A 22,898-nucleotide genomic window follows, 5' to 3' on the forward strand; every position below is an offset into this window, starting at 1 on the left:
AGGGTTCCCACGGAGCCGTCGGGAGCGGGGATGGGTCTGGCCGGGATGGAGGAGCGGCGGGGAGAGGTCTGAGAGGGGGGCTGAGGGAATATGCTGGGGACGGGGTAGCTGCTGCTTCTGGATGTCGCCCGGGAGTTTGCCCCCGCAGCTACCCTATAGCTTGAAATTTCTGCTGTTCGACAGCTTTTAAGCTTTCCTTTAACTTCTCGGGTTGTGCACGAGAATAGATAGATACTTTTCATGCTGGTGTTGCAAAAAGGAAAAAAAAATAAAAATAAAACGTCAGATTTTTAAATAGGGGAGATAACAGAAGTGGGGAAAGACTCAGCATTCCGACACAAGGATTCAAAAGACGTGCTTCGGTGCTGTAGCTATTACTTATCTGTAGTTCTTACATTACTTAAAACAGTTTTATGGCTTGGGTTTTTTTAACTAAATAGAGACTTCTGTAAAAGCTCACACGGCCAAGATCCTCCTTCCTATTCCGTGTACCAAACTATTTCACGACTGAAGAGTTCCAAGGCACTGAGGAGTTGGTGCCACTAAAAGAATTCAGTGCTCACTGAGTGGTTTCTAAAAACTACATAGCTTTCATTTCCCATTGTAATCACAGGTTGCAATCCTTGGTTGTTGCTCCACAGGCACTTTAATTGGCATATAAACTTTATTTAAATTGCATCAGAAACCCTCGTTTCATAAATTCACCAGAATAGTCTCTTTAACTGCTATCTGAGTTTTCTTTGATTCTAAAAAGCATCTTACGAGGTGTGTTAAGAGCAGACTTTACTGTTATATTCTCTCCAGAGGTCTTAATGAAGTAGCGACCAAGGAAACCGTCGGGACTTCAACATGGCTTTCCATGTGGAGGGGCTGGTGGCCATAATTGTGTTCTACCTGGCTATCCTGGCAGTGGGGATATGGGCTGCTTGGAAAACCAAGAATACCAGCAGCGAAGGGGATCGCAGCGAAGCTATTATAGTCGGTGGGAGAGACATTGGCTTGCTAGTTGGTGGATTTACAATGACTGGTATGTAAAATGCACCTTTTTTTTTTTTCCTAATCAACATAAAACTTGTCAGTTTTCCATCTGAATGAAGCAGTGTAGTCTGCATGATGAATAATGCAAAATGGAGAAAATACGTATATTTCTTTTCTAATTGTTGCTAACATTGCTTATCGGATTGCCAGATGTAGCAGCTACATAAAAACAGCAAATATATATCTTTAAATCCTGAAATCATGCTGGAGGAATATATTATATTCTGTATTAAATTCTTTAATACTCATCTGTATATCAGATATGTTTGGGATAGAAGGACAAAATTTATAAAGGCTAATAAGAAATTCATTTTTAAAATAACTGTTGTTATTGTTAAAATCACCCAAATTGGGGAGTTATTTTTGTTAGATCTGAGCAAGACAAAGTTTATATGCAAAAAGATGTGGGAAGGAATATAGCATCAATACAGAATAAGCTTCTAAAAGAAAAATGGCATAAATCCAAGCTTGGAATTTCACTGATTTCAGCAAACTTACTTTGTAGATTCTTTTAGCTTCTTTTGTAACAGTTTCACAAATTAGCAAATTGCTGTGAATACTAATATCAGTTGGAAAAATCTAGGTGAATGAAGAGTTCTTCATTAATTTTGTAAGCTCCCAGAGATGAAAAATTAGGTGTCTTATCTGGATGAACAAGATATTCACAGTACAGTCCAAGCTCACAAGTTTTAAAGTTAACATAGGGGATAAAGTTAACGTATGGGATAACGTATGAGATAAGTAATAAGTACATTATAAGAAGAGTGAACTGGCCCATAATTTTTATTTAAGAAATTTAATTTTTAAGCATGCTTCATTTTAATTTTCTTTTAATTCAGTCTAAATCCTATTCAGACAAAGGCCTTTCAGTTATCAAATTGGATTTGTCATCTTATATTTATGCTTTACTGTTTTTCTTGATTTTGGTTTCACAATTATATATAAGGAAAAGACACATAAAAACTTGGACCAAAATTCTGTGTTCTTTAATCAAGAGATGTTCCCATCCCCTTACAGGGGAATTTTGCTCACTGAAAGACAAAAAATTTGAAAATAGATTAAAAAATATTTGCAAAATCAGTGACATTTGAATACAAGCAGATGTTCTAATTTTCACACTTTGCTATAATTTACTGTATCATGTATCCATTGGCTACTGAAGCATTAGATATGACAAGATTGTGCTCATTACAAGAGCTGGTTTGACTGGTTTCTGCTAAATGAAATATTTTCAAGTGCCCTGAAACCAAAATATTTTGCAGAGATATTGCTTGCCACATAAATATAATCATTTGACTGGGGCAGTGGAGATCAAAAAAGACACTCCCTGCGCAAGCAGTCACGACAAACGCCTTTGGTCGTGGGAGAAGGCAGAGATTCTGGTCTCTTTTATCCTGTATTGCAGGAATATTTTTCATATCAGCTGAAGTGGAGATGACTTGAACTGGGGCTTCCTATATTGTAGGCAATTTGTATAACCAGAACAATTCACACCCATGTATGCTTATCCCATTTTTCATGCAAGCTCTAGAGATGGCGTGGTATATTGTCTCTGCGGTAGAGCATCGAGCTGAGCCTTAAGCCTTTGCTCAGCTAAAACACTCATGGATTTTATATCATGGCTCACATATTTTCTCACCTCTGCCTTCCATAAATACGGCAATTAAAGCTTGAGGTGGCAAGAAAATCACACTTTCTGCTTTGGAGAATAATGCCTGTCAGACAAAGTAAGATGTGGGCACAAGTCTACTGAATTGGGAGTTAGTTTGTCTTGACAAAGGTGATTGGGATACTTAGTTTGTAAAGACATAATACAATAATAATGAAAGTAAGCTGATCAAAAATCACACTAATTTTTACTAAATGGTCACATTATTCAAGGACATATTTGCCTCTTAAAAAATGATAGATGAAGATTTTGCACCTCATAACTGTGCAGCCAGAGACACATGTCTATTCCAACATAGTCTTTATATTTTACAGCTTTAATTGTTTAAGTATGAATTAAAAAGCAAAGCATAGAAAGGAATTTTTTCCACAAAAGAAAAACACAAGAAAATGTTAAAGATCTCCAGAAAAGTTGTTGTTACTATGGACGTTAAGTACTTTGGGTTATGGGATAAGGCCTAATTCCGTCTTTCTTGCCCGAGATAAACACTGCCTTCTTCCATCAATACTGGCTAAAAAGAAAAGAAAAATAAAAAAACAGTAGCAGATTCAGATGCTCTTTATTGGGAAGGATGACAGAACTCATACTATAAATTTAAAATCAAATCTTGAGCATAAGCATTGTGATCTCATAGTGGTGGAGTCAAGATTCCTGTGTAAATATAGTTCATTTTCTAAATGGCATTTAAAAGCCTTAAGGCAAATGTGTTACCAATGAATAATGGCAGTGGATGTATTTGGATGTATACTGTGATCCTGAAGAAGCAGCTTTATCAGTGAGCTGCCAAAATGCCTAAACACAAAGCCTGTTGAAGTCTGAGTGTGCCTGCAATTATCAAAATAGAAAGAGTGAGAAGCTTGTATTGGGGATGGAGCACAGCAACTCATATTAAAATGGGATAACATTGTACCATAGCTGACACGCTTTTAATTGCTGTATTCTTTTTACACAGTATGGTTAAAGTGTCTCATTAAATAAGAAAATTCCTTAATTTGTGGGTGAAATTCTTAAGAAGTGTTGTCTGCTACAAACTTGAGTCCATTTTGATTTCGATGCTTGAGTTTAAACCCCAAAGGAAATGTTTGAGATTGTATCATCAAATGCTTGCAAACCTGACCCAAAAGATAATAGTCTATTGATGCCATTTTTAAATTTTAGTTGAATGGAGCTATGCAGCTTCCCACAAGGAAAAAAAAAAGCCAGCAAACAATAAAACATATTACAAGATTCTGGTTTTGTAATCCTTAGGTCAGGACTTTCATTTTACAGAACTTGATGTGTTGATGCAATAATTTGAATGGTGAGACAAGGGATTACTCACAAAGAAGTGCCAAAAAGATCTGATATTCTAATGTATATTAGCATGTAAGAAGAACTCTGAGATTAATTTTTGTGTTCCTCATATGAAGCAGGGGCAGAATTGCTCTCCATGTCCTCAATATTTGTCTGATCATTTTTAGGGTGCATATTTTAGATCAGTATTAGTATTTGCTGATTTTTTTGGTCCTTCAGACAGCAAGAAAAGAAAGGATTAAAATAGATTACCTCATGGGAGTATTTCCACAGACTGTTACATTTTATATTCCTTTACCTGATTTAGAAAATAATAATAATATAACCTGAAATGGTATTAAACTAACTTTAAATTGTGGCTTAGCAAACTGAGGATCAGAAAATTAATATCTAAGGTTGAAATCCCATCCTATCATATTCCATTATTTCTTTTCTAATGTGTTTACTGATGTCAATGTATGTGCTGACTACCCATCCACCCCGTCAAAAAAAAGCCATATATATCACCTTTCCAGAGCTCTGGGTTACTTGGCAGATGATCCTGAACAGTCACGTGCACAGAAGACTTATTCAGCAGCTATTTTTCAATGCCTATTCCAGAAATTGAGGAATAAAATTGCAAATCTGTGTTCGGTCCCCCATGACACCCTGCCCAGCAGATACCTGTCTGTAGGACACTGTCTCTGTCCCCAGCCTGGGGAGGGAGTTTGGCCATGCAACATCAAATGGAAGGGAAGTGACCTGTTTCTCTCCAGGAGAAAATAAGGGAGGTAGACATAGCATTCAAGTGCCCCTCAGAGAACACTTAATACCTCAGTAGCAACCCCAACCAAATCGATGCTGGCCATCAGTCTCTTTGCACCACAACTGCAGCAATGCTGGACATCTCTCCTTGACTATGGGATATTACTCCCCATCTGGAAATGGGTATTGTCAAGCTCACGCCTTTCCCAGCGAAGGAGGCAAATAAGAATTCCCTTTTTAAATATTTACTTTTGTTATTGCATTCAGGTCTTTATAACCTATTCCATAAGGCTACGCCCCTCGAGACATAACAGGCAGAAACAGAACCACAGAATCACAGAAGGTTTAAGTTGGAAGAGACCTCCAAGATCATCCAGTCCAACATTTGACCAACACCACAATCAACTACTAAACCATATCCTTAAGGACCAGGCAAACACCTTTTAAACACCTCCAGGGATGGTGACTCCACCACTGCCCTGGCCAGGCCATTCCAATGCCTGACAACCCTCTCAGTGAAAAAATATTTCCTAACATCCAGCCTAACCCCCCCCTGGTGCAGCTTCCATCCATTCCCTCTGGTCCTATCACAGTTCCCTAAGGAGAAGAGGCTGTTTCCCTCCTCACTCCAACCTCCCTTGAGGTGGCTGAAGAGAGTGATGAGGTCTCCTCTCAGCCTCCTCTTCTCCAGACCAAACACCCCCAGCTCCCTCAGCTCCTCCTCACAGGACTTGTGTGTGCTCCAGGCCCTCTATGAGCTTTGTTGCCCTTCTCTGGACACACTCCAGCACTTGTGTCCCTCCTGTAGTGAGGAGCCCAGAACTGAACACAGGACTCAAGATGCAGCCTCACCAGAGCTGAGTACAGAGAGATGATCACCTCCCTGTTCCTGCTGGCCACAGTGTTCCTAACACAAGCCAGGATGCCACTGGCCTTCTTGGCCACCTGCACACACTGCTGACTAATATTAAGTCGATTGTCAACCAATACCCCCAAGTCCCTTTCCAACTTACAGCTCTATAACCACACTTCCCCATGTCTGTAGCTTACCATGGGGTTGTTATAACCCAGGTGCAAGACCTGGCATTTGGCCTTGTTAAACCTCATGCAATTCACAGGTAGTCATGGACACAGCAGTCAGTACTTCAATGTCTGGTTGGAGATATCCCTCAGGGGTCCATTATCATACCAATATTGTTTAACATCTTTGCTGGGACATGGACAGTGGGATTGAATGCACACTCAGCACCTTTCCTGATGACACCAAGCTGAGTGGTGTGGTGGACATGCTGGAGAGAAGGGATGCAATCCAGAGGGATTTTGGTAGGCTTGAGAGGTGGGGTTGTGTGAACCTCGTGAAGTTCAGCAAGGCCACGTGCAAGGTCCTGCACCTGGGTCAAGGCAATCCCAAGCATAAACACAAGATGGGTGGAGAATGGATTGAGGCCACCCCTGAGGAAAAGGTTGTGGGGGTGTTGGTTGATAAGAAGCTCAACATGTATTGGCAGCATGTGCTTGCAGCCCAAGAAGTCAGATGCATCCTGGGCTGCATCAAAACAAATGTGGCCAGCATGCACCTCTGCTTCACCCTCATAGGACCCCACAGAGAGTAATGTGTCCAGTTCTGGAGTCCCCGCCACAGAAAAAACATGGAGCTACTGGGGCAAGTCCAGAGGACGGCCACAAAGATGATCAGAGGGCTGGAGCACCTCTCCTATAAGGACAGGCTGAGAGAGCTGGGTTCAGCCTGGAGAGAAGGCTCTGAGGAGAACTTATAGTGGCCTTCCACTATATAAAGAGAGACCACAGGAAAGGGAGGGACTTTTCACAAGGGTGTGTAGTGACAGGACAAGGGATAATGGCTTTAAACTGGAAGAGGGTAGATTTAGGTTGGACATTAGGAAGAAATTCTTTAGTGTGAAGATGATGAGACACTGGCACAGTTCCCCCCTCCCTGGAAGTGTTCAAGACCAGGTTAGGAAGGAATTTGGCCATTCTGATCTAACAGGAGGTGTCCCTGCCCATGCAGGGATGTGGGAACTACATGATCTTTGAGGTGCCTTTCAACCCAAGCCATTCTGATTCTAGGACTCTGGTAACCAAAGTATCATATTGCCACTTACATTAATTCATGCTGTCAAGAGGCACAAAATCCCTAATTTCTGACAACTTTTTAATGTAGATTCTGTATCTGTGCTCTTCCCATCAAGGATCGGTGTTCACCCAACTTCTCCATGTGGTCCTACCAGGGCATCGTTTGCTTCTTGTCTTGTCTCTGAAGCAATCAATGGATCTAAATACCTAAAAACTACTAATAACAGAGTTTCTTGGATCACTTCTTTTGTTGCAGACTTTCTCTGTATGCACATCCCTCATACAAGCCCATTATACTATCTTCAGCAAACGAATGGTCCATTTTTGGGCTTCAGAATGATGAAAGGGGGACAATTGTAGTGCTCTGATTGCAAGAGATTTTTGATTCTAAATCTATCGTGTAATTACAGATCTATCTTAAAAAAATAACCTCTGGTTATTATTATTGAGAGATATCACAGATGGGAAAGCATGGTCATTTGATTTTTATTTAATTTCTCTAGGAATTTTAATTATTTTTTCTTCATTTGTGTTTATCTCCAATTTTTTGTCTTAAACAGAAACAAATTTTCTTGTGTGATGGTGGCTGCTGGAAAAATTCTCAAGAATGCTTTAGGAAAATAAATTTCTTACAATTATGAATTTTTACACAGAAAGCCCAAAATACTCTAATACAAGAAGGCAAAGGCTTCTGAGACAAATCAAAATAGCATTAAAAAATATGGTGCTTGTAATGAAATGCCTGTCCTTGTTGAAATTAGACTCAGATTCATAAAACTTACTCATTAGCCATTATAGAAGATCAAGACCATGGAATCTGCAAGCAGGAAGGGATGAACTTTTATTGTATAATTTGTTACAATTTTTTTTGCAGATGAAATTACAGTTTCTTTTTTGGAGATTTTCTATCATACATGCTATAAGTCCCAAGTTCTCAAATGTAGAAACTTCTCTTCAAACCAGAGAATCAATCCACAAAGGGTCTGAGGTTCTTGTATTAAAAGTATTGGTGTTTTTTAAGAGAGTTAAAATCAGTAATATTGTAGACAGTGCAATTCACTTGTGCAATATATATTCAGGAAGCAGAAAAAGAAATTAGCCAAAGTTTAGAAATCTAACGGAAACACAAAACTGCCACAGCCCTATATGGAAAAAGCCTTTGGGGACATCAGAGTTGACTAAATGTGCTTTGAATAGCCACAATTTAAAATTTAGCAATGTTCTAAGGGCCTTTTTTTTTTTGAAGGCCCTAATAAATGCATTCATTTGAACTCTTGTTCAATTTAAGTGGGATGACTTTATCATTGTATGGTTTTTGTTATTCTTGAGATCCCCCCGTACCTCCCTCCTTCATTTGGACTAATGCAAAGAAAATTATACTGGTTAATGAGGTGATGTGCTTTGTTTGTTGTAATTAGGTAGTGAGGGACTCAGCCCTCACGTCTTCACTGACTATACAGAAGCTTAGACTTTTGTTTTTAAGACATTGTTTGTCTCAGTCCCTCTGACTTTCTTTTTTTATATGAATAGATTCTAAATTTCTTTACTTAAGACTGTTAGAGAAGGATGCCATGTCTGGTGCTTGTACAGTATAAAATACCAGTGTTTTGTGATGATATTTGCATTCTACAGTATAGGAAGTTTTCTTTCTTTGTGTACTTTAAAGACTTTTTCAACTCCTGTCTTTCAGCCACATGGGTTGGAGGAGGTTACATCAATGGGACAGCAGAAGCCGTGTATGTCCCAGGCTATGGTCTAGCTTGGGCTCAGGCACCTATTGGATATTCCCTTAGTCTGGTTTTAGGTAAGCAAAGAATTAAAGATAATGTTTTTTTATTTTAATCAGTTCTGATGACAAGTCAGTCCTCTGAAATGAAACAACTACTGTCTTATAAAAGAATAATATTATCCTGAGGTAAACTGGATCCCTTTTGCTGTTAGCTTTGGCTATTAAAAACCAAACAGAAAATCACTTTTAATAGTTTAATATCTTAAGCCTTCTTAATGCCTCTGCAGGACCTATTTGATTATTACAACCATAGTGATCTATGGAGGTCACAATAAGAAAGGTTTTGTTGTGGGATTATTATTTTTTTAAAAAATATACTAAGTTTTATATATTCAGGTTTTCTCTAAGTGTCTATGTGATCTGAAACACGATAGTCTCAGGCCCCGTATATATCTTGGAATTCAAGAATGGCAAATAACCTTTCATATTACAGAAGTGTTTATACCTGGAAGATCTTTCCGAAGAGTCTAAGTAACTTGTCTTATTTTTTGTAGGAAGTCTGTAGTAGAACCTTTCCTTAAAATTGGAGCAAGTATTCTCTTAAATGTGGTACAAAATTCCAAATCACATGTCAAAATGCATATTCACTATCCTGCTGTACTCAGAGTCAGAGTGTAAAATACAGACAGCATTCTGATTTTTAATGCTGTGGCCTCCAATTCCTGAAATGTAGTCTCAGAACTTCTTACTTTTCTTTAAAATGATAGAAAAAGAAAAATTTCTTACCATGTCTCAGGGATGTGGAGCAGTTACAACAAAGCATTCCCCTGTGAGCTGTTATGAATATACCATAAAATTGCCAACTGCTTCCTGACAGTTTGTGAACAGATCTGAGGCAACAAAAAAGACACTGTGTTTTTCATCTTACATTAATGTGACTGATGTATCAGCCTTCCTAATAATAATTGACCTCTCAATCTATTCTAAGTCTTTTCTTGTGGTCCTCCCACCTAGTCTGTTCTCTTTTTTTCCCTCTGGTTGCTTATCCAGGTCTTCTTGCCTCTTTTATTTCTTCCCATACAACTTGGTTTCCCTCCTGACTCTTCTTTTCCCATGGAATGCTTTCCCGTGGTCCATTCTTGTTCACCTCTCTCCCCAGAATACAAAACATCCCCATGCTAGGTGCTCCTCTCTGGAACATGCAGGCCAGTTCCAGTTCCAGTAGTAATTCCCATCCCTGAGAGCACCTCTATTTCCTGTAAGGAAAAAAGTAGCAGTAGATGTCTGCCTGGACATCAGTTGATGTCATTATGAGGTCATGGTCCATGGCTTTATTAATGTCATAAAACAGTCAATAGGAGGGTAGTCACAAGCATCTTTCTGACTCAGCCTCTATGGATTTCACACAAATTCATAACAGTCCAAATTGTTTGAGTTAGCCTCTCCCCTAATTTCCAACTCTTTTGATTGATCCAATCTTTTTTTGAATTCATGCATTCATGAATTCTTTAGAAATTATAATGGCCACTGCAGAGAAAAGAAGTCCGTATCATGTGTTAACATAGTACTCTTCACAGCACAGAGAGAGAAACATTTCTATAGGTGTGATCTGTACATGCATGTTTGGTGAAGGACCTGATTGTCCTTCTAAAGAAATTAATTCAAAATTTAAAATACAAGCCAGATTTAAGGTTGATATAATCTCCTTGTTAGCTCAGTGCTGTGCTTCACACCAATGAGTTTTCAAGGAATTTGTATTTAAAAGTTAGAATATCCTTTATTTCCTTTTATAGATGTTTGAACATTCCAATAGATTACAATACGAGTGAGTCTTCTTTTCTTCTAACTGTCTGTTGAATTTATGACATAATAGGTAGAATAGGATTAGGATCCATGACCAATCCAAGAGCAGAAAAAAAAATGCTGAAGGGTTTCAGCATCCAAACAACCTGCCTAAAGACAGCATTAAGATGGGCATTATAAATAAACTGTGATTGGTAAGTCAGTACCTTCTGATCAGGGAACTTAATGAAATGAAGAAATATAAGTGATTTATGAATATATGAATATAAGTGATATAAGATAATACATAGAAATTTGGAAAATCTTGTGTACAGCACAATGAATACATTACTTACCTTGTCATGCAGAACCTAACAGTCACCAAATACCATACAGTAGATTTTATTGCTAACTGAGTAATTTTCCTATTGTACATTATACATTGCATTTAAGCAGAGGCAAATATCTACTTAATTATAGCCACAATGCAGGCCACATCTACACAGGTTTCCATAGATGGTACCTTTTATCTTTCCTGAGATACGCCCTTGTTTTTTTGCAGAAAGTATTTGAGTTCTTAGAGGATATTTTAACTGCACTTTTTTTCTTTAAGGAAACAAAACCAAAACAGTAACACTTATATTTTTGTACCTTTAACTGACAATCAATGCATTTCTCCACAGAAGCTGGTGTCTAATGCAACTTTTCTTTTTAGGTGGCCTTTTCTTTGCAAAACCCATGCGATCCAAAGGCTATGTGACAATGCTAGACCCATTTCAGCAGCTTTATGGAAAAAGGATGGGAGGGCTGCTGTTTATTCCAGCTTTAATGGGAGAAATGTTCTGGGCTGCTGCCATCTTCTCTGCCTTAGGTAAGGAATAAGCAGTATATACATTAATTTATCACAGTTGGAAAGGAGTACGAAAATCAGAAACACATTGAATTACTGGCTGCAGATGGTAACTATCCTGGTCAAATCATTCCGAGACTTACATTTCTCAGACCCATGCTAACTAGGAATTAAAGCTGGTAATGGTACCTTATTAATTATTTTGGTCATGTAAACACACTCAAGATATCAATCCATTTTCAGGTACCTTTGAGTTGTCCCTGCTCAAAAGCATGAAAAGGTTTAGCAACAAATTTCCTTGACCTGTGAAGGTGACATCAGTGATTCCAAGTGTCCATTTGATGTCCAGACTAAGCCAGCACTTCTCTTGTGTACCACTGTGATCACAGAAGCAAGGCAAAATTTCCCTCAAAGATATGAAACATTATTATCAGTGCACCTAAACAAACCAGTCCTTTGCATATAGGAGATCTATATATGCAGACCTTTCTGTTACACAAATAATAGGAGCAAAACAGGTGCTGATCAATAAATTGAAGTATTTATTCAATTCTAAATGGTTTTCTACTTAACAAAACGAAGAAAATCCTTAGGATTCAAGAAAGGATTCAGAGAATTAATGGAACTATGACTGAATAGAAAATCACCCAACGACTCTTCCAGTCCTGAAAAAAAAATCAGTTTCCAGGGTTTTTAATTATATTTCAGGCCTGCATTTAGCAATCCCTTCAAGGACTGAGAAAGCCCTCGAGTTGAAGCACCAGTAGTTGACTTTTACAGGCTAATCATACTCATAGTGCACATGTATGTGGTAATGCTTTCTAGCACAAGCTATTTTAAACAGAAAACAAACTCTGAAGGTACTCTCCAACTGTGCTCTGATGAACTGCAAAGCAATGGGGAGCTTGTTTACCACAATTTCACCACAAAACCCTTAAAGGGCTCAGAACAAACTACACGCTGAGGTGATAGGAACTGAATAACTTGAAGAGCACTGAGTATTTGGAATATACTTTTTTTTGATTGAGGACAAGCTAATCTGTGATATTTCAAAGCGAATTATGTGAATACCTTTCTGATAGGTTTGTATTAGCAGCTGACAATTAAAGACTGTTGATGACAATAAAGATCACTGAGGGCTTTGATTTTAACTGTTCTGAACCTGGTTATATTTTACCTCCTGGTTTGCACACCTCTCCTCCCTGATGAATATGTAATCCATCTCTTCACTTCTCGATCTTCCTCATGATTTCTTACTTGGCTGGGCTGTTGGAGGGAAAGTTTTCCTTCTAAAGGCTGCTCATCTTCACCCGAGTCCCTGGGAAGGTGATGGAGCAAATGCTCTTTTACTGGAAACTGCTCCCAAAAAAATTAAGGTTAAGAAGGGGATTAGGAGGAGTCAGCCTAGATTTATGGAGAAGCAGCAGTGTCATCTTGAGTAGGGATTTGGACTACATAATCTCTAGAGATGACTCTCAGTCTCAGATACTGTGATTCTGTGAGCTATTTGATGGAAATTGACTGATCAGCTCAACGTTGTGGGGTTTTTTCTCCAAATGAAATCTGCTTGATTGTGCTTGGAAAAATTCTTGGTTTCTGGGTCAACAATGGAGGGTGGATTCTCCAGTTTGCAGAGAAACCCACCTTTGTCCTGTGTAAACAATTCTAGGGCACTTCAGAACAGTCAGTGGACAATTGTCTCTGTAGCTGATGCCTTCTCCACCATTCCTTCCTTGGTCGAAGGGGCCTAGCTCAGAGACTGAGTGAGATAAAAAAGGGTGTTGCATCTGACCTCCCCAAGGCTCAGCCTTTGCTAATGACACATTTGTTCCCATGCAGCTGCAACTCACTCAGGGAGGCTTCAGCTATTTGTGTGTGGCTGCTTTTCCCCAGGCAAAACAGAAGAGTGTGGTCCTTCCACAGCTTAAGGAATCCAAGCCAAGAATGTTGGTGCCCTTCCCTCCTGCATTTCATAAGAGCATATAAAACAACAGATACTAAACTTGAGACCAACAGAACCCTTCCTTTTCCCACTCCTTCAAAGTTGCAAAAGGGATGTGCAGAAGATAGGGGAAGGACTATCCTTCCACTTGTTGATAAGTGTCAGACCAGCAGCTGTATATGTAAATTAACAAATGTGAGCCTTCTCATCAGAAATACAATGAAAGACACTAACACAAGGTGCTTTGTTTTTTCCCCACAGGTGCCACTATAAGTGTGATCATTGACATTAATGTCAACATTTCAGTCATTGTTTCTGCTCTGATTGCAACTATGTACACACTTGTGGGTGGGCTTTATTCTGTAGCCTACACCGATGTAGTTCAGCTCTTCTGCATCTTCCTGGGACTGGTAAGTTCGGCTTTTTTTCCCTTCTTTGCTGAGGATTTTGCCCTGAGCATTGTGATTACCACTGATACCTATTGCCCACCTTAGGTTTTGGAACTATGTCTTTACTGAAAGTGTGGCGAAGGAATAACTCCAGTCACAGAGCCCTGACTTTAGAAGACTCTGTGTTTACATCAATGTATAGCCCCTGCTTTTACAACAGGGTTGACCAAGGGACCCAGACCTTTGGTTTCTTTTCCAAGCACTCTGATAGCATAAACTCTCTTGTAATTTTCCTGCAAGGTACACATGTAACTTGGGATGGAACCGGACCTGACTCCTTCCCTCACTATCCATGGAACTGGGGCACAGGCAATTGAAGCACACATCAGACACAGGAAGCAGTCAGTAGCAGTCCAGAAACACTGGCATTGGACCTGCAGACACTGTCTTGCTTCTCTGTCCTGTAGCTGTCACATTGTCACATAGCTTAGTTAACCTCCTGCTTTAAGTCACCTTCTTGAGTTTTCCATCATTTCCCTCCCCTTGTCCTTGGAGACCGTAGTATGGGAAGTCTCACCAAGTGACCTTGCTGTTTGAATATGGTGATATGAATATCTTTTCATCATCTATCCATGATATACAAGTGGGCAGACTTTTATTTACTGCTGTTTTTTCAGCCTTATTCTGAAAGACATCAATGCATCAGGGCTCAGATCACAGGGGTGTAATCAAAGAAGCTGCAGTCTTTGTTTGCCAGTGGCAGTAATAGATAGTCACAGGTGTCCAGAGAACTGAGACAGGATGAAATAAATGGGGTGGCTCAAGGTGAAGGAATTGAATGGCACCTTGGGGACCCAAACTTGTTTCTCTGCTTTCATCAGAGTTTTGTGCAGCTCTGGGGAAATTGCTTCAGCCAGAGTTCACACAGGTGGTTGCTAACCAGCCCTGTGTGTGTCCTTGCTCTATGGTATCCTACCATGGAGCCTAAAGCCTTATTTGCAGAAGTGCTAAGCATTCCCCATTGTAAGTGACTTCATGGGAATGGTGCTAAATACCCTGAAAAAGCACATCTAAGTTCCAGCTGGCCACCTCAAATGACAAGTTACTCCAGATCTTCTCTCATACCTTAGTTCTTCACCTGGACAGTGGGGAAAATACTGTCTCCTTCCTTAAGATGCATGTGAATATTTGTGAACCCTTCAGTTTCTACAGATGGTGTGCATTACAAAAAAAAAACAAAACAAAACAAAACAAAACCCCAAATTGTAGATAATTCAAAATACAGTAATGCTTTTCCAATAAGAACAACTCATGCACTGCTGAAGACTCCAGTCCTGTGGGAACAACAACATGTGATCCAGTATTAAAGGCAGGATGAACCTGACAGGGAAGGAAAAGTAAACGAAGGTTATATAGCACTCTTCTAAATGATTGGATCCCTAAATTTAAGAGGTGGTAGAGGTTAAATTCGGGTTGGGTTTTTTATGTAACATCTAATTTAAAATCAACAGCAATAATGTCATGTTGAATAATCCCTATTTGTAACCTTGAGAGTCAGCAGTGGAGCTGGAAGCCTCAGATAGCGATGCTCTCTGGTCAAATGGTCATGCTGCAGGTGAGGTGGTTTTAGATGAATGGGTCACTTTCACTGTAGGTGTCATAATAGAAGGTGTTACAGGGTTGGGTATTTCAGCTTCCTCTCTTTGAGCAGTTTTAATTCCCACTCAGACAGAGCTTTACTGCTCATTCCTCTGATATTTGTTCTTCTCCTGCTCCTTACTCAAGAGGAAATGGTTGTAATCACTTCTCTTCCCTACCCTGGTTCTTTGATTGAGCCACAGATTCTTCCTTAGCCTTCGATAATCTCAACCCATACAACTCCACATACTTCCCTGGTTTTCTCCTTACTCCTAGTTTTTCTCCAGTACCTTCTCACTGTCCTGTACCCACATCTGCAATTTTCAGATCTTTATCTTGCTCAGTGAGCCTTTCCCTGATCCCGCACTGTATCCACACCATTTATGGACTCCTCATGTCAGCTGTATTATTATGCCACCATGTAGAACTCCTTTTATTTTTTTTTCTTCTGTTTTCCAATTGTATGGGTCCAGGGCCTTCTAGCTACCTCTTACTTCCACTCTCAAGCTCCAAGTCCCAACATAAAGTCCCAGTTACGGCTTTACTTCTGCTAGCCTTGGTTTTATTTGTCCTCCATTCAAAACAACAGATTTTCCACTCTGGCTAGGAAAACTGGTTTTCATCTCAGTAGGAGCTACTGAGGTTCTCACAGAGAGTGATTGATGCCATTGCAAAACGAGTTGGTACAACAATTCAGGTTATAAAAGATATTAACCTTCTGGTCAAAACTGTCTCAGGGAAGGGTTTCTCAATTGAGAGACTGAAAATACTCAAGAGCCCATAGTGAAATTGCCCTCAAGGTAGAAAAGGGCCATAACACTTGGTTACTGAGTGTTCTGGAGCAAGAGAGATGGAGATTCATCAACAGCGTCCCTCTCTTGTCACAATAGAACTTTGTGTTCATTTAAAAATGGATTCCCAAGCTTTCAGGCATGTTTGTGATACTTGCAAATCCTGATGCTATTGCACATAATTTTATATATAGGTGTTTCCCTATGATGTGTCCCAGAAAAGGGTGTAAATAATATATATGGAGTAGAAGGAAAACAAAAAGAAGGTATATAAATGTGATTTTCCTGCGTATTTTGTGATTTACAGTGATTAATTCTCTGCTCATACTCATTCCCCAGAACAAAGGTAAGCTACCCACTACCGAGCCCTCTGGATTTCAGAGGTTTTCCACCAGCACGTAACTGGACTTTTCTGCAAATCAGCTCAGCAGCTTGACTCTTCCTCTATTGCATTCAAGAAGAAGAAAACCAGATCAGCATTACTGTTAAAATTTGACATGTTTACAATGCCTCCTTACTCTCTGGTTGCAGTGGATCAGCGTACCTTTTGCCATGTCCCACCCTGCAGTGACAGACATCGGGATCACAGCTGTGCACCAGGTGCACCAGGCACCTTGGCTTGGCTCCATCAACTCACTTGACGTTTACACATGGCTGGACAATTTCCTTTTACTGGTAAGTGGTGTCTTGTATGAAGGAAAGAAGCATTTAAGCTCTCACACTATGTCACTGTGACAACTGAAAATAATAGACAGTCTAGTTAAGAGTTTCCAGCAATCTGAAAATTTTTACTCTCTTGACTCCTGCTTAATATTTGAGTGATTTCAGTGAAATATCCGTAGGATATTGTAGCACAGCTGTCAAAGTCAGTATTGCCAGGAATGCAATTTAAATATCATCAGGCTGAAAGAATTGACTTACCCTAAAGTTAATTAAAAGTATGCGGCTGATACATAACTGATGTCATTCTTGGCAGAGGAATTTATATATTTCAGAGCCCATAAATACGTTACACAAATGATTAAATATGCCTTAGGTGAAGGTGACGTAGAAAAAGCTTCGCAGAGATGGATGGATGAATTCATATGTGCACACATGCCAGAATGAACTGAGGGGTTTCATTATTTAATACCCATGTATTACACGTGGGATTGGTGGTTATTAAGTACTTTCCATTAGAAGATCCAACAACACATGCGAACATTTTCCATTCTCAGTGTCTCTGAGCAACTCTACACTGTTTTCATTATCATGTTGTACTTTGGGATTCCTTTGATTTTTTTTTTAATAATCTCAATCAGAAATCTTCAGAGTATTCTGGTAATTGAGCCATTACAATATACTGGTTTATCCAGCTGAAATATTTTAGCGATTCCCAGAAAACCAAACCGTGACACTAGCTCAACTGACTGTATCCTGTGTTCTAATCCTGACGGTTTCATTTCTGCTGATGACCAAAGCAAATCTCTGATCTTGCCAAATTGTGACACATTTTCTTTTCATCTTGTTCATTTCATTAAAGCTCAAGGAATTTACACAGGCTTGGAAAACTTTGTTAAAAGAACATTGTTAAGGCTGCAAGGGAAAACAGTCATAAATAGCAAATCAAAATCAGAGCTGCTTTTGAAACATTCACTTGGTCCCTATGTGTGCATGAAAGATGTATGGAACACCTGTATACACACTACTTGCTCCAAATGCCTCCTGCCTTATTTAGTGTGCAGAACTGGGTTGTCCAAATTTTGTGAGCAATTTGCTTTGTTTCCTTTCTATGCTGTTCAGTCTTTTTTACTTAGTGGAGGCAATTTAAATCCTGCTCTCAAGACAGAACTGTTAGTGTTTGGCTTTTTAGTCTCTGATAATGCTCTTTTGTGTTGCATTTTACAGACATCATTTTAAGTCTAATCGGAATCTTCACTGTTACATACTGGAAAAAAAGGAAAAAAAAAAAAAAAAAGAAAAAGAAAAAAAGATTGCCATTATAAAAGAAACCTTTGTTTTAATACTTTGTCTTTAATTTCTTAATTTCTTTGTCTTTAATTTCTTAATGTATCGTATTTGCTTAAGAGAGTGGGGGAATAATTTTTCAGATTCTTGAGTTCAATGTATGCAGAATGCATTGCGTTGTTTTGATGGCCACAGGCATTCATAAAAGAAGATAAAATCTTGCTATTAAATCTTACCAGAGTCTAATCCAGTTTTGGCATGGAGAGGCCAAATGGTCCAAATATGAAATATGACGATAAGATTACATAACCTTTCCTAAGGCTTTATGAAGTATTTAAGCAGCTCACAATACACAGGGGTTACAGAGGCTATGTAAGTGCAAAGTGTTGTTGTCAATTGGACAAAGAAAGAACTTGTCTAAAGGAGTGGGATTTAAGTGGACTCACAAATGTTTAACATGACTGATGAGAATGAAAGCTACAGCTATTACTCACTGACTGACATTCAATAACTAAATGAAAGAGCAATGATGTGGCATTTAAGTGATGCTTCTACATGCTCTCTATATGGCAACAGCAAAAAAAAAAACAAACCAAAAAAACAGAGTTGTCTCCCAGTGATGAGATGCTGTCCACTGTGTTTGCAGACATTAGGAGGAATCCCATGGCAAGCGTATTTCCAGCGAGTTCTTTCCTCCTCTTCTGCCACATACGCTCAAGTTCTGTCAATTCTGGCTGCTTTTGGCTGTCTTGTGATGGCTCTTCCTGCAATACTCATTGGTGCAATTGGAGCATCTACAGGTAAGTGATTAAAAATTGATAGGACAACTGGAAAACGAGTAGAACAATAACTGTGAAAAGTCTGCAAAGCTTAAATTAGATGTAAGCTAGCCAGGTGACTTCCTTAATCAACTTATTGCTTTTTTCAGCAGGAAACTAAACTGAAAAGTAGTATTATAGAATGTTTCACCCAGGAAAATTATGTGCCTGCTTCGGTGGCTGAGATTTACTCATTTTGCATGTTGTAGGTATTTGCAGATTTAATATTTCAGTTTAATGTTAGAGCTAAATTATGGTACTTTTATATGGTCATGACAGTAATAACTGCAAAATAGCCACATATGGATTATAGTAATTTAACAAGAATTTCTTGTCTTGACCAAAACATCCTTGTAAAGCTCTTTCCATTGTGCGAGTGATCCTGTCACATTGACCATGTAGATAAACTGTTAGAAATGTTTATTAGAGATGTTTAACACCTAGCTTTGAGCACTGAGCCTGTAATCCAAGAGAGAAACAAACATGAATCCCAGAGTTGTTTTGTTGAGGAAAATTACATTTACGAGTGATGCAAAAGTTTAAAATTAAAACTCCTACCAGATAATCAGAGGCTGTGATCAGACTTAGCATAGAGAGAAGGAAGGCTGATCAGCAGATGTAAATATGCCTACCAGAAACCAGAGGGACACTGCCTCTCTGGAATGCCATGAGTTTATCCCTAACAAGAGTTTGGTCATTGAATGTGAATGAAAATGGTGTCACTATGAATAACTCACTGCACATGAAGTCAAGGGATGCTGTAATTGATGAATACTTTTGTTACAAATAACGTATCCGTGTCCATATTGCAGCCTGGAATGAGACTGCCTATGGTGCCACTGACCCCATGGCTAGAAAAGAAGCAGATATGATTTTGCCAATCGTGCTCCAGTACCTTTGCCCAGTCTACATCTCATTCTTTGGCCTCGGAGCTGTCTCTGCTGCTGTGATGTCCTCAGCTGACTCTTCCATTTTATCAGCAAGCTCAATGTTTGCTCGGAACATTTACCAGCTTTCCTTTCGGCAAAACGTGAGACTGTATTTTTCATTTTTGCATTTAGACCTTAACTAGGAAATGCATAGACTGTAATTTCATAATGAAACACCTCTTTCACATTCTTGCCTATGAGTAGAAAAAGTATAGCATTTCATTCCTGACAATAAACGGAAAGTCATAAAAATATTTATGGTTGTGACTGATGAGTGAAAAAGCTAGCGCAGAGGAGGCAGCTTGCAAGAGTTCTAATGGCACTGCAGTTTATCCCAACAGCTCCTAATTACTGCTGAACCATAAGTTTTACTTAAATCTATAACAAAATGAGACACATTTATAAAAAAGTGATATATCAAAAAATCATTTGACAGCAGAATGGGCTACCAAGTTGGAGCTTTTAGCAAATGGCAAAATTCTGACTTTGACAATTTTTTCTGGTTGACCCATACTGTGCTTATGTTTAAGTTATTTCTAATACTCTGCTGCTGTTTTTTGACGTATTATCAAACTTTTCCTTATGCTCAAAGATTAGCAACTTTAGTAATGGCAACCATGACCCTGTTTGTTTTTCTTAATCTGTCCTTGAGATAGAGCTATTGGTTTGTAAATATTATTGAATGTGTTGTGCAAAATTTCCTTTTACAATGTGGTATAGAATCATAGAATCATAGAACTGGCTGGGTTGGAAGGGACCTCATAGATCATCGAGTCCAACCCCTGAACCACTGTTGCGGTTGCTAGACTATGGCACTGAGTGCCACATCCAGTCTCTTTCTAAATATCTCCAGGGACGGAGAATCCACTACTTCCCTGGGCAGCCCGTTCCAATGTCTGATCACCCTCTCCATAAAGAAATTCTTTCTAATATCTAACCTAAACTTCCCCTGGCACAACTTAAGACCTTGCCCTCTTGTCTTGTTGAAAGTCATTTGGCAAAAGAGACCAACCCCCACCTGGCTACCCCCTCCTTTCAGGGAGTTGTAGAGAGTGATGAGGTCTCCCCTGAGCCTCCTCTTCTCCAGACTGAACAGCCCCAGCTCCCTCAGCCTCTCCTCATAGGGTCTGTGCTCAAGTCCCTTCACCAGCCTGGTTGCCCTCCTTTGGACCTGTATCTTACATGGGCCATGCTCATAAATGTAGGCACACTCCTTGCCATGAAAAAACACCACCTAACATTGCCTTTTTTTTTTTTTTTTTTTTTGCAGGCTTCAGACAGGGAGATCGTGTGGGTCATGAGAATCACTGTTTTTGTGTTTGGAGCATCAGCGACAGCCATGGCACTGCTGGCTTCCTCAGTGTATGGCCTGTGGTATCTCAGCTCTGACCTTGTTTATATCATCATATTCCCTCAGCTCCTGTGTGTGTTGTTCATTAAAGGAACCAACACCTACGGTGCCATTGCAGGATACTTATTTGGCCTTGTCCTCAGAATAACAGGAGGAGAACCATACCTCTACCTTCAGCCCTTGATCTACTATCCTGGCTGGTACCAAGATGAGAATAATATCTATGTCCAGCGATTCCCATTTAAAACACTTGCTATGCTTACCTCCTTCTTTACTAACATTATAGTCTCCTACTTAGCCAAGTACTTATTCGAGAGTGGGACTTTGCCACCCAAGCTGGACTTCCTTGATGCTGTTGTTGCCAGGTACAGTAGAGAACACATGGACAAAGCAACTCTTGTAAAAAGTGACAATATTGTATTAAACGAACTTGCACCCGTGAATCCACGACGCAGTCTGAGCTTGAGCTCAACTTTCACAAACAAGGAAGCCTTCAACTACGTTGATTCCACTGCAGACCTGTCCCATGCTGAAGATAATTAAAGAAACTGGTAGCCACAGGAAAAGCAGTGTGAAGCAGGGTATTCTGCAAAGAATAGGAAGAGTCATTTTATCAGAAGCAAAGCAAGAGTTGGGAATGAAATGCCACTGCACAAGTCTTTAAGTTGTTTCTCAGAGCAGCAGCATCCCATGGGAGGTGCTCTTTTCTGTATTATCATAGACATTGGATTAGACCATAGAGTGTTTTCCAAAAGACACACTCAGATCCCATTCTTTTCCACCCAGAACTATATTCTGTGTAAGTAAAAAAATATTTATAAATGAAAATATATGTAGCAAAAGAAGTGCAACCGTTACCTAGCTAGGACATTGTATGAAGAGATTATAATACAGTCACTCTGAAATACTGTCAGTCAACATTTTACTGGCATTAAGTGAAAATATACTATCACAGCTATAAGTGATTTATTACTAAATTGCTAGTTGCTTGAGCAAAGACAGATAGAGAACTTCCCTGGGCTTTTGTCTGGTTGGTTTTCCTCATAAATAAATTCAAAGCCTACAGTTATAATATTGTATTATTTGTATAAGACAGCAAAATGTGCAAATAGTAATAAATTCCTTATAGGAAGAATGCTAAAGATCATATATTAATTCAAAAATTAAAATGAAGTCACCATTTGAAAGTGACATTATACCTGATGCAAGATGATCTTAAGAAAAAATATGTTACTATAGCTGTTATTTTTCTGCTGTGATTAGTGGCTGTCACCAGTGTAGGATGACAAAATTTATAAAGCAATAATTGGAGTTGAAATTACAGAACTCTTGTGAACTAGATAGAACTTTTCAGTGTTGGAAGAAAGAAGCCTTATCTTGACTTATCATCAAAATAAACACTGAGAAATTCTGACACCAAGAAACCACAGCAATGGAACAAATACTAAAAAGTAAAGAGAATCAAGAAAGCTTGAAAAAACAGAGGAGGGGGGTTCCATGGGGAAAATTGCCATTTTTCACTTAATAAAAGAAGGGTTCTCGAAGACATCAGAAAGTCTTTTAGATTGAACTTCCTGAGATTAATTTAGAAAGTGGAGTTTTTTCCATGGAAAATCACTTCTTCTTAAAACTTTGATTTCCCCTGGGAAAATTGGGCTTGCTGGACAGCTTCCCATGTCCATAAGTGTCTACCTTCAAAAGCATCAGCAGCAGCTTGGAGGAGAACTGAAAGGAAACCCCAATCCACAAGTGTAGTGAAAGCCACAGCAGTGGCTTCCACTAAAAGCTGGACTCCTTCAGTAACAACTCGGCGCCTCTGCCGAGAACCAGAAGAGTCCAGATATGGATGAAACTTCACTTATAAACAGCAATGCTGGCCAGAAGCAGCAAAGCA

General features: G+C 39.2%; 1 protein-coding gene across 1 annotated transcript; it reads left to right on the forward strand.

The window, feature by feature from the left end:
* Positions 1-849: 849 nt before the first annotated feature.
* Positions 850-21,547, forward strand: SLC5A7 (solute carrier family 5 member 7). The gene is made up of 8 exons (XM_008496367.2): positions 850-1,027; positions 8,529-8,642; positions 11,065-11,220; positions 13,403-13,551; positions 16,491-16,634; positions 18,553-18,706; positions 19,537-19,754; positions 20,924-21,547. Exons 1-8 carry the CDS (start codon positions 850-852, stop codon positions 21,545-21,547), a joined length of 1,737 nt encoding a protein of 578 aa, XP_008494589.1.
* The last annotated feature ends 1,351 nt before the right edge of the window (positions 21,548-22,898 follow it).

The sequence above is a fragment of the Calypte anna genome, chromosome 1, assembly GCF_003957555.1.
Source record: "Calypte anna isolate BGI_N300 chromosome 1, bCalAnn1_v1.p, whole genome shotgun sequence".
Taxonomy (NCBI): Eukaryota; Metazoa; Chordata; class Aves; order Apodiformes; family Trochilidae; genus Calypte; species Calypte anna.